The 13240-nt window shown below is 35.1% G+C and overlaps 1 protein-coding gene across 1 annotated transcript in view; it reads right to left on the bottom strand.

Annotated features, from left to right (window-relative positions):
* The window catches only part of LOC138089585 (nesprin-1-like), a 155752-nt gene that overhangs the window by 77586 nt on the left and 64926 nt on the right, over positions 1–13240 (bottom strand). Inside the window, exons 11-16 of the mRNA XM_068984968.1 lie at positions 11859–11971; positions 11135–11303; positions 4651–4747; positions 3732–3934; positions 1588–1752; positions 973–1125 (exon numbers count right to left, since the gene is read on the bottom strand). Of these exons, the coding sequence (XP_068841069.1) occupies positions 973–1125; positions 1588–1752; positions 3732–3934; positions 4651–4747; positions 11135–11303; positions 11859–11971 (900 nt within the window). The remainder of the gene's footprint in view (positions 1–972; positions 1126–1587; positions 1753–3731; positions 3935–4650; positions 4748–11134; positions 11304–11858; positions 11972–13240) is intronic.

The raw sequence follows: 13240 nt of genomic DNA on the forward strand, positions 1-13240 counted from the left end.
GTTCACAAATGGATACAGATCAGTATGTACTGAATAAAACTCTATACTTGTAATAATATTTTGGAGAGTCCAATGATTACTTTCCTTCATTACTAATATATGATATATTGATATAAGAAAATAAATAGAAATAAATATAAGAAAATAAATAAAATGGATAGAATTTAACAAATAAATTTCCTTAAATATCGCCATAAATCCTTAGGTTAACATAAAGATAAGCAGAAGTAATCTTTACACTTTCAAAATACATATTAATGTAATCTGTAAACATTATATCAGGTAAATGCATGTTAACAATTTGGGGCAATTCTGATTTTAAAAATGAAACAACTTACCTCTTTAAAATAAGTAACACATTGTCATTGCAAAAATTGATAAATTAGAGATAATAATGAAAATTTAATACAGTCTTCTCACACCAGAGCCAACACCCCTACCACAACAAGGCTCTGCTAAAATTACTTAAGCAAAATTAATATTTTTCCTGTGTGTATTTACACCTATTTTTTATTTTTACAAAAAAAGGATGATGCTTTATTTTGCTTTTCTTACTTAATGATGTATTAGAAAAGTCTTTCCGTATCATTAAATATTCTTTCACTGCTTCATTTTTGAGAGCTGTAGGGTATTCAAAATATATATAAATAGCACAATTCATTTAGTAAATCCTTTATTGTTGGAGGCATTTATGTAGAGGTATCTTCAGACATCTGTTTTTCCCTAGTACTTTATAATTCGGTTGTAGAAAATGAAAATTTCTATTAAAAAACTATTTTGAAGTTACCCTATGGTCAATCTTAAAAAATTTAGATAGCTTTTTATGAGAGGCAGAAATCAGGATATGCATACATGTCACAGTGATGCCAAGGAGACACAGAAACAGTTCTTGTAATGACCTAAGTAACTTCATGATCTTTCTTTACACAACAGAATAGGTTTTTCACTCTGTGTTCCAGAAAACCAGCTCACCTCCAAGTCTTGAATTAATAACTTGACATTAATAAAAGAGACTTCTAAGGGCTCTGAAAGTTTCCTGTGGGCTTCAGTTGCAAAATCAGACAAGACAGTAACACAATCGTTGTATTCTTTCTTCATTCTGTCCAACTCATCAGCTCGAGCATACTGTTCAGAAAAGGGAGTGGGGCAACACAGAAAACCATTCAGCCAAGACTCAGGAAGCTTGTTTAACTTCCATTTCTACATACTATCTGGAATTGTTAGGTGGTAGGAAAGACTCTGATTCCTGATTCTTATTTTAGATATACTTGAAGTTAGTCAAATTACTGTGAAAAGAAAGGAGCTAGCATAGAAGCAATGAATTACAATTTAAAGCACGAATCATTACATGTAAGTAAGCTCCATCTGTCAACATAATCCTTGATCGAACTACACATTTCTGTTATGTTCCTCCATTACTAATTGGAAAGAATAAAGGACCAAATAGAAACATAACATTTCTAAACACATCTGTACTCTGCCTTTATAAGCCCATACTATAACGATAAAGAGTCTCTAAACAGTCTGTTTATCACAACATTTATGACACACCCATGTTCTAGGCGTAAACATATTTGAAAAACATACTTGCTTGACTTCCATAAACAACTCCCTCCATCGCCCATTTAGCAATAGTAATTGCTGTTTGAGATCACGGGAAACCATCTCATCACATGTTTCGATTAAAAAATTGCCAGCATCATTCATGGCAGTGTGCTGCTGTATCCAATGAGGCAAATTTCGGAAAAAATCCTAAACAAGAAACAATGCATACTATTGTAAATCATAAATCAAACGTTAATAAATGATATGAAAGTAACCAGACCAGGAGAAATACCTTGGTTCTAAAATCTGTGCAAATTCTAAGGTGAATTTTAACTTTTTGTCAAAATAGAAATTTTTAATAAAAAAGTTAAAAAATGTGAACTAGAAATTGTGCCTTTTCACACATTTTGCTGAAAACAAAACAAAACATGATGACCATATTCTGTTATTCCCATTTTACAGATGAAAAAGCTGAATTTCCGTGAATGTAATGGATTTGTTCCTCTATTCTTCAGGCTAGTAAATACCAGTGCCAGAGTCATATAGAAGGTATAATATTTTTAGGGAATATATAGCTTTAGGGAATATATATATCTTTTTCAAGAAACACTTTACTGATTACTTTTGATATTAAAATCAAATTTTAAAATCTGAATACAGTACATGAAGATAATTAACAATCATGAAGATAAACTCTTCAAGGAAAATTTAAAAAAAGTAATTATCTGGGCCAAGAATACATAGTACAATGACATCCTTCCTTATTTAAGGTTACACATTTGATGATGGAGCAGCTTCCACTGGATTTCAAATTGTGTGCATGAGCACACACACACATATACACTATGGTAAAAACCAAGAACACCATTATTCAGAATCGATTTCATAAGTCGTGTGTGGGAGGACTTCCTACATAAACCGGTGAGAACACTTCTGTTTCTGGTGGTTATATCCCCTTGGATGAAATTAACACATATGACATCTGCTAGGGCACTGCCAGTCTAATCAGAAAAGCCAAAATCTGTGTGGGTTACAGTGCTCAGGTACATGAAAGTACTTAATCTACATGAAATATAGAATGGGAAACATATAAAAATTATACAACTGCTTGTATAACATAATAATCAAAGAACCAATCTTGAATGGCAAGCAGTAATTCTAATATAAGTGCTATACCTCTTAATGGGGATCTGGCATTTTAATGTTTTACATAAAAGTTGTTTTTCCATGAGAAAATACCAGATTCCCATTGAGAAGTATATATACAGAAATCAGTCCATTTCATGTGATATTTTAATGTTAAGTGATATTAAAGACAGGGATTCTTGCACACACCTGTAACTGGAGGAAAGAAAAGCACTCCTACCCAGAAAACCTTGATTGACAGTTGATAAAATCCAAAAACAAACTTCCAGAGAGACAAACATGTGGTGACCCATCTGTTGAATCTGTATAATGCCATCACACAGATTTTGGACTACGTTAGCCAAAATTGTTTTAAATGATCAGCATTCAGTCGCTCAGTCATACTGGACTCTTTCCGACCCCATGGACTGTAGCCCACCAGGCTCCTCTGTCCATGGAATTTTGCAGGAAAGAATACTGGAGTGGATTGCCATTTCTTTCTCTAGAGGATCTTCCTGACCCAGGGATCGAACCCGTGTCTCCTATGTCTCCTGCGTTAGCAGGTGGATTCCTGGGAAGCCCAAAGTTGTTTTCATCCTCCCCCCCCTTTTTTTTAGCTTTTATTTTTATTTTTTAATTTAAATTTATTTATTTTAACTGGAGGGTAATTACTTTACAATATTGTATTGGTTTTGCCGTACATCAACATGAATCCGCCATCCTCTCTTAAATTAGGAAATCCACAGAGGCTGTGCTCTTTTAAGTCACAAACCTTATTGTGTGTATTAGCGCCCTCTGCTGCCCACTGGGTTTGGATGCCCCTCCATCAGATATGGCTCTCTGAATGCAAAAGTCCAACGCTGTCTTAATGTTAAGCTTTAAAAGCAGAACATTTCTTGGTCTAAAGTAATTTACTAACCTGAAAGTGCAGCGTTTAAGGCAAAGTCAGGATTTGTGTGACACGTATGCAAACACATAACACTCCCTAGGGAAGTTTGCTGTGAAAGTCACCTATTTCCAAATTCGCCTGTGCTTGTTTCCTGTTTAAGTAGCAGTCTTACCTTTTTGGCATGTTCTGACTGATTTAGCATTTTCTCAGCATCCTCAAGCCAAGCCTGAAGACTAGCCACGGTATTGCCGTATCGGTCCCAGTTAGCGATGACTTCCTCCAGCATGCTCCGCACGCTCCTGACTTCCACGGAGAGGTTCCTCCACTGGGTAGTGGTTTCATTCATGAATTTCATCACATTCTCAGCTTCTTCCACTGAAACAGATAAGTTATATATATTTTAAATCCACAACACCTTTTTTTCTAGGGTCTACTGGAGGGCATTCATGATTCTTCTTAGGATTTTAAATTTAACAGATGTAACGGTTAGAATCACATTCAGCTAATGTTGGGGATAGTTATATCTTATTCATAGGTATTTATAAAGATTAAAGACAATGAATATTTAAAATTTCTGATAAATGGTATATTAATAATGGCATATATTTTGTTTGCATTTTATATGCATTCAGATGGACACATATATAGTACAATCATAAATGCTATAGTTCATTTTCAGCAAATATGAGAAATATATCTGCAAAATGAAACAAACATATTTTACAATTGTGTCTTTCCACGAACTTAAGTTTTCCTTTATTTCATTATAATATTCAGGGTAGTCCAACTTTGCCTTTAACCATTGGAATTTAAAATAGGTTTGACCATTACAATTTAGAAAGAGAAAACTTATTTTCCTTTCTTTTAGAAAATCACACACACACACACACACACACACACACACGCACACACACACACACAGGATAGGCATAACACAAAGTCAAGGGAACTGAATCCAATATGGCTTTTCAGGCCAATGGCATGGTCACACAAAGATTCTGCAGAGAAAAACTGATTGAATCATACAGAAACATGTGGGTTCTAAATTTTACTGTATTCAATACTACAACAAATTCTGTCTTGTGTTTTACCTGAACCATCAGCTTTGACATACATCTCAGCTGTCTGTTTCAAGATCTGGTATGTCACTTCATATTGTTCAAAGAACTTGCTATTTTCTATAAAAGACTAGAAAAAAGAGGGAATGGTTAGATGATAACTAATATAGGCTTATGCAGACATGCCAAAGTCAGTCTTCAGCAGTGCAGGTATGTGGCTATGTTATTCAAATTTACCAACCTCACTTTTCTTCAAAACATCGACTTAATTCAACTTCCATAAATAACCTGATTATTTCTGAGAATATAACTTTTATTCCCCACTTTTGCTTCTAATTCACCCCTGGATTGAGAAAATATTATACATCTTCTCCACCCAAGGGTTTGTTTTTAGAAGAGACAGAAGCTTCTCCAGAGTATGTGGGGCTAACATTTAGAAAGCACTAAATTTGGAACAACATTTGAAAGTGTCCCACTGGGTCTTAGCTGTGGGATTCTGTTGCTCTTTGAACAATAATTCTGGTGGATGATGATTCTGGGGTATTTCAGAGTATAAATAACTGGCACAAGGCACACTTTCTTAAAAAGTAAATACAAAAATATTTCCAAGTAGAAAATTGCTAAATAATCATACATTCTATCCATGTTATCCATGTTCTCATATTTCTATTAATCCTTCTCCAGGGGATCTTCCTGACCCAGGGATCAAACCCAGGTCTCCTGCATTGCAGGCAGACGTTTTTTGACCTCTGAGCCACCAGGGAAGCCTCAGCAGAAAAATTAAAGATAAGATACATCTATATCTAATATGGTGGTGGTTTAGTTGCTAAGTCATGTTCAACTCTTGCAACCCTGTGGACTCTAGCCTTCTAGGCTTCTCTGTCCATGGGATTCTCCAGGCAAGAATCCTGGAGTGGACTGCCATTTCCTTCTCTAGGGATCTTCCCAACCCAGGGACTGAACCCACGTCTCCTGCATTGTAGGAGCATTTTACTGCTGAGCTACCGGGGAGCTCCTATACCTAATATGTCTGTATGCAATTTACGTATGCATTAGAGTTACTATAAGCAAATGGAGACGAATGGAGGACACACAGGTGATTTTCATTATTGCTAACTCCAGGAAATATGAAATAATTCCTGTTTCAAAAATTATTTCTACTTTTCTAAAAGTAGAAAATTAAAGCAATTATAGATAACAACATATTACCAAAGGCTTCTTAATTCCTTTTAATAGCGTAATTAGTTCCTATGATTTAAACTCAGTAAAATACTTTTGTGTCACTACTATAAAATATAAAATTAGTCTTCAAAAACTAGCTGAAGTTCTGAATAGGATGCTGATGAATGCTTAATGTGGAGATGCAAAATGCTTGTGTGCAGATGCAAAACCATTCATACAATAATTTCATAGGAGTCCCTAGATTTTATTAATAGAAATTTATAGCATTTCATGACTATATTTAAAAAGTTACATATAATACATTTCATACCATTTTACGTTTGCATTTACTACATAGTAACTATTCTTCATGGATATATTGAATAAAGCTGTGAATTATCTGGAATGAGGGATTCCTTGATGAATACCTTACCCAATAAGTGAAATAGGCTTTCTTATTTTTGTTGAGAATTGGTTAGCTCATTATTTAGCCTTATGTCCTATTCCCTTAACCTTTGCCTGCTTCCCAAATGGAGACAGAGTAATTTAATGGAATTTAAGCTTTGAATAATTTCACAAATAAGTAGGTCCTGATTTCATCAAACGTGGATGATTACAGCTAATTTTCAAGACCTTGTAAGAAACTGAAGAAACAAATAAATATATTCAGCAAAGTTTTTAAAAATAGTGTCCATTTAGTTTGGACACAATTTCAAGGAGCTAATGGGAAAACAATTGCTCAAAGTGTCAAATAAATGGAAAACAGTGCCTACATCAGACATTAAAACACACACATGCTTTTGCTAGAGTGATTTACAAATTCATTATAAATGAACAAGAGAAAAAAGTTATTTCCAGTTTAATTTTTGGTATGGGTAGGGAGAAGAATGTTTTAAGAATATTATAAATGTAGAAATTCATTAAAGTACTTTTGAGTTTTCCTATAAGGACAAAGACATCACTTTGTTGACAAAGGGCATATGGTCAAAGCTATAGTCTTTCCAGTAGTCATGTACGGATGTGAGAATTTGACGATAAAGAAGGCTGAGCAGTGACAAATTAATGCTTTCAAAGACTCTTGAGAATCCCTTGGACAGCAAGGAGATCACACTAGTCAATCCTAAAGGAAATCAACCTTGAATATTCACTGGAAGGACTGATGCTGAAGTTGAAGCTCCAACACTTCGACCACTTGATGCGAAGAGTCAATTTAATGGGAAAAAACCCTGATGCTGGGAAAGATTGAAGGCAGGAGGAGAAGGGGGCAACAGAGGATGAGATGGTTAGACAGCGTCAACGACTCAATGGACATGAGTTTGAGCAAGCTCCAGGAGACAGTGAAGAACAGAGAAGCCTAGCATGCTGCAGTCCATGGGGTTGCAAAGAGTTGGACATGACTTAGCTACTGAACAACTATGAGTTAAGCTAAATAATAAATTTTCGAGGAAGAAGCCTTATTTGTTATTTTAGTTTTAAAATTGTTTCATTTACTTCTGCCCTTTCTTTCTGAGTCCTGAGTAACTCCACTTAGCAACATGAAGAATTATTTTGTCTATTAGAATCACTTCAGCAGGAGGACTGCTAACTCCCTTTTTCGCCGTAAGCCATCTAGACAAAGTCTTTCAGAAGAGTGCCAAATTAAGCGCAAATGTGTGTTTAAAATACCAGTGATGGGATTAGTTTATTTTTTTTTTTTAATACAGCTTACATTTGGAAATCAAGTTCAACAAATAAGCTGTGTTGGTCAAGGGACTTCTAAAGTTGATGGCACTTCAAGAAAAGGAAGCTATTTCTTTATGCTGCAAAATTCAAAGAATTGGAAGGGAGTAAATTTCTACTTTGAAAAGAGAAATATAATAACTACAAAGCTCATCAATTTCACTCAAAGAGAGCTAAACCAGGCAATTTAAGGTTTTAAAAAATCAACTGAGATGTGAGAAGTACTTTCATTAGAACTGCCGATTGACTTTAATAAAATCATTACAAATATTAGACTAAATGTTCATATTACATATGCTGCACTCACTTTATCTACACTTCCAAGAGCTTTTCTTCTATGTGAAAGAATGAAATACTGTCTCGTTACTTCCACTATAAAATTGGAGCGTGTGTTAAATAACACAGTTATGTCATGAACAGTTCTGACATCAAGAACCAAACCAATCATCTTATTTACATTACGGTATGTAATCTCTTACCAGGATCCTGTGGCCTAATTTAATGAACAAACATTCGTGAAGTATTAACATTTTCTAAGAATTCCTTGAGCACTTAGGGGCTGTGTACCTAAGTGCCTCTTAAAAGAGGCACTTTTTAAAGGAGGAAACACATTCTTTAGTTTCCCAACTCTTGAAAAAAGTATCTTTTTTTTTCTTGCAGATAAATAGAATAGAATTGAGAATTCAGATGAAGGAAAAGATAATTATGGAACTCTTATATCCCAAATATTACTTTGCTTATTTGATGATGTAGCAGCATATGGCTCATTACAATAATGTTTTTTTAGAAACCAAGTAAAGGATTATATTTAAGAAACTGATTTTATGTTTTTTTTTCTTTTTAATCTTCATGCACTTTGAAACAGTCTCTTCTGAGGAGAATGATATTCTCGAAAACTCCAGAAGAATGAGAGAAGCTCTGTGGCATGTGAGATAGAAGGAAAAATAATGAAGTGTCAGTCTTTGTTCCATAGAAGAATTCTTATTATTAAAATTTTGGAAAAGATTATGTCTTCTAGACATTAAGTTATGTATAAGGTCACATAGGTAGTGAGGAACTGAGTCCTGATCCAACACATTCCTATGTCACTGGTGGCCACACAGAATAATCTATAGTGTCCCAATAATCTCCCCAAGAATCCAACCACACCCTGCCCCAATACCATGCTGCCTATAATAACATAAGAGTAACTAACAGGCTGCAGCATGGAAATGTAAAATATTGTCAATTATGGACCAACATTAAATGGAACTGATGCTTATGTGAATGACATTCTTTAGTTCACTGAGCTACAGAATATCATTTCAATTATTTGGACTTTTCAGTTAAAAAATTTTTTTTTCTTTCCCCAGCCAATTTTGTTAGAGAGTAAAGTTCAGTGCATGCTAAGTCACTTCAGTCATGTCTGACTCTAAGGACTATAGTCAACCAGGCTCCTCTGTCTGTGGGATTCTCCAGGCAAGAATACCAGAGTGGGTTGCCATGCCCTCCTCCAGGGGATCTTCCTGACTCAGGGCTTGAACCTCTTATGTGTCTTGCATTGGCAGGTGCATTCTTTACCACCAGTGTCACTTGGGAATTCTCATAAAATTCACAAACACAAAGGCTTTTGATGCAGAAAGATGTGGATTCAAATCCAGATTCCACTTCTTATTAACTATGCCACGTGGAACATGTGACTTGAACATTCAAAAGTCCCATTTCATCAATGAAACGATGTGAAAACACCCAGCCCATAGGGTCGTGATTGAGATGGAAGATGACCCACGTAAAACACTTGGCACATGGAAAACATCCAACATCCTCCAATTATTAAAACTGCTGCTGCTGCTGCTAAGTCGCTTCAGTCGTGTCCGACTCTGTGCGACCCCATAGACCGCAGCCCACCAGGCTCCCCCGTCCCTGGGAATCTCCAGGCAAGAACACTGGAGTGGGTTGCCATTTCCTTCTCCAATGCATAAAAGTGAAAAGTGAAAGTGAAGTCGCTCAGTCGTGTCCGACTCTTAGCAACCCCATGGACTGGAGCCTACCAGGCTCCTCCGTCCATGGGATTTTCCAGGCAAGAGTACTGGAGTGGGGTGCAGGTGATAAATATATATCTTTCATCAGGAAATATTCATTAAAGCCCACTATATTTATAGAGTTATTAGCAATCTTACAAATAATTTTGCGAGTCACATTACAAAACAGTTTACAATTATCAGCTCAATGAATGTCTATTTATGAAGTAGGTAGAAAATACTGATTTTTTATCATTAATAATAATTCTTTAGCTACATATGCTTCATGTGAGAAGTTAAAAGAGAATTATTAACATCTTTGTGTTGGAACATTATCCCAGTGAAACAGTCTCATTAAGCATTTCAATCTAATTGGCTGTCCTTAAATAGCGAGAACAAAGACGGATCCTGAATAATTACCTACTGAGCTCAGAGTGTATGATTTGACATGACTAAGCCAGAAAATATACATGCATATCTGTATTTAATATTTGCTGGACTAATGTAAATGCTTAAAGTTAAAAAGAAAATCAGATTTCTCATTACTTTCCAAAATCATTCAAAATGAATAAGGGAACAACATATTGTCACATATTTCACATTTTTGGACAAATGTTTCCCAGAAAATTATAGTAAATCTAGAGAAATATTTTTATTGCAAACTTGTTAAATTTTTTTAAATGCATGTTATTCTTTTAGCATGTATAGAAAATAACATTAAAATGTAGCAAAATATATTATGGTTCTGGGATACTTCAGTAAAAATCTGATTCAATAAATATTCAGTCATGTTGGTAACAGAACCACTGAAACTAGTCAGGTTAGAAACGGGGTTATATTTTAAATGAACTAATTTATCAGTTAAAACTTCTAAATAACTACAAATGAAACAAAGGACTGAGATGTTCTATTAGTTTTGTGAGCATATTTGTGTTGCTAATTAATTGAGGAGCATGTTTAAGAGAAATAAACTAATTTTAATAATTATAATTCTCTGATTACATGTAAATGGAAACTGTAGGTCCTACAGTAGGACCTACTTCCCTCATTAATGCAGGGCTACTAGTCTATGTTACATATAGGATTATGTATACTGATAGCCCAAGTAGAAAATACTCTTCAAAAATTAAGTTCTTACAGGTTCACAGACAAAATTTTACTTTTCTTAGGTGCATACAGGAAGCAATGAACCTCACAGCATGGCCATAAACAAGGCATGCTTGAACTAATCTAAAAAAAAGAAATTAATTCCCACTGAACAATTGAGAATTGTCCTAAACTACTCATGATTGGATTTTAGAAAGCTTAACATAATGTCTAAGTATTTTAAGTCAGCTTCAGTAGTGAGCTCACAATCAGTTGTATGCAATACAAAAACTTTCTTTTTTTAAGCAAGAAAGCTCATCAAAATTGGTTCAATATGGTTAATGCTGCAAAACATTTTATACTCCAAAGAATACAGGTATATATTTCAGATTGCTGTGAAAAGCTCACAGATTTACATTAAACCCATTTTACACACTGGTAACTTAAGGTTGAAATTCAAGATAAAAGTAACACTGTCCAATAAACTGGAAGGTATTAGGTACTAAACCCAGGGGACCTCTGACCTCTGTCAGAGCTGCAGGGAGACTTACGATGTAGTTTTGCAGAAGTAGCTCCACTGAATCTCTCCCCCCATACTTGATGATCCAAGACTTCAGCTTTGACTCTGCAAGAACCAGCAGTGAGAGCAGACGGTACTTTAATTCCAGAAATTCCATTTTCATTAAGTGTAGCTCTGATGTGGAGGAAACAAAATGAAACCTAGAAACAAAACACCGAGAATTTACAGAATGTAACTAATAGTAACAGAACGGGGCTTACTTAACCTGCTACACGTCAATATTAAATAAAATGCAGGTACAAGGTCTTCTAAACTCTGGCTGATCAATCACTCTCAGGAAAGCTGGTTCAGTTTCTAGCTCTGGGTTTAAAGGCAAATCACGATTGATTGAAGTCTTTGATTTAGTTCTTTCTCCTGCCAAGATCGCTCGCTCTCATCTGTTTCTTTTAGAAGCTGTTTTTGCAATATTACATAATGTTCCTCACAGTACTGAATAAAAATACAGCCTCTGAAGAAACCATTTCTGTGATTTTTCTCAGGCTGTGGGTACATGCTGGTTTACTCTTTTCAACTAATCATGTATTAGAACGTTGGCATTCTCAGCACATGCTATGGGAACCCAGGTTTTATGTACCAAATGCAAGCATCTACGTAAAAAAAAAAAAAAAAAAATTAACTCAGAAAGAAACGACATGGAAAAAAGCATCCACCGAGCCTTTTAACTACACTTCATTCAAAATCAGACATTCTCTTACCTCTCAGCCATGTCCTCTAGTTGATCAGGTGGCACTGGGATCCCGTTCACAGACCTGGTTCGGTAGATTTCATGGAATGCTCTTTTGTGGGCATCTGTGTTTTGAAGCAGATCCTAAGATACAATTTTTAAAAAAAATAAAAAATGAGGAAACATGTTCACAGGAAGCTAAGAAGCATAATTTTCAGCCTGCACGGATGAGTCAATGTATTCAACAATTTGATGGTGCTGCCACAGCTGAACGCGGCTTGGTGCCGAGCACAGGCTTTTACCTTGTACAGGAGCCTGGGTGCTTGTCCATAAGGCCCTGTGCTAGAGCCGTAGCTAATAATTATGGCATCTTTTAAACACACATGACACTTGCACAGCAATGCATTCAGACATTTTAAAGGCACATGGCCCAAAGGAAGATGTAGTTGGTGCTATAAACGATAAATGTTAGCATTTTTCTCTTTCTCTGATTTTGAATCTGTTGGTTTTCCAAAGCTTAAAACTAGGTACAATTAGTTTAACCCTTTAAAGGTAAAACTAAAAATATGAAATTCTCTATTTTATTCTGAGTGTGTGCAGGCTACCCTAAAGTCATGCTTGCTTGCCATCTTAAAGTAAATCAATTACATTACAACACATTAAGAAAACACTCTTATGGTTAGAAGATTTCGAACAAGCACAGGGAATGTCCCATTGATATCACAGTGGGAAGAGTAAATATGATGTTTATAAAGATTCTGTCTAGATAGTACAGAACTCCAAAAACTTTTAATAATTTATTTAGATAGATTTGTTTTCTGAGTTTTTCTTTGTTAGAAGACATATTTATATGAAGATTTACATGTCCTTCACAGTTCCTAGCTAATTTCTCACATAAAAGCAAAGAAGGAGAGAGGTGAAAGCAGATTCATGCCATATTTTCTAGAGCTTAGGTGGTTTCTCAATAGCAGAGTAAATAGCCAACAGATTGGCACTCATTGAAAAATAAGATACATCAAGCTACCAAAATGAATTAGAAAAATCAACACTTTAAGGGCTAAGACTCTGCACACCCAATGCAGGGGGCCTGGGTTCAATCCCTGGTCAGAGAACTAGATCCCACATGCCACAACTAAAGGTCCTGCATATCACACCAGAGGTCAAATATCCTACATGCTGCAACTAAGACCTGATGTGCTAAATTAAAAACATATATATATATATATTTTAAAATTAACTAATAGTGTTTCACACTAAGATTTAGTAGATTAATCAAGGAAAATAAAAGCAAGAAAACTGCCTAAAACATAAGAAACTTGATAGACAGGACAAATGAAGGCTTTCATATATAAATAAAGATGCTAAAGTCATATGTGTTTGTTAACATAAAGGATTAATTTTCTTTTAGTTCAG

This window comes from Capricornis sumatraensis, chromosome 13, assembly GCF_032405125.1.
Source record: "Capricornis sumatraensis isolate serow.1 chromosome 13, serow.2, whole genome shotgun sequence".
NCBI classification, from domain to species: Eukaryota; Metazoa; Chordata; class Mammalia; order Artiodactyla; family Bovidae; genus Capricornis; species Capricornis sumatraensis.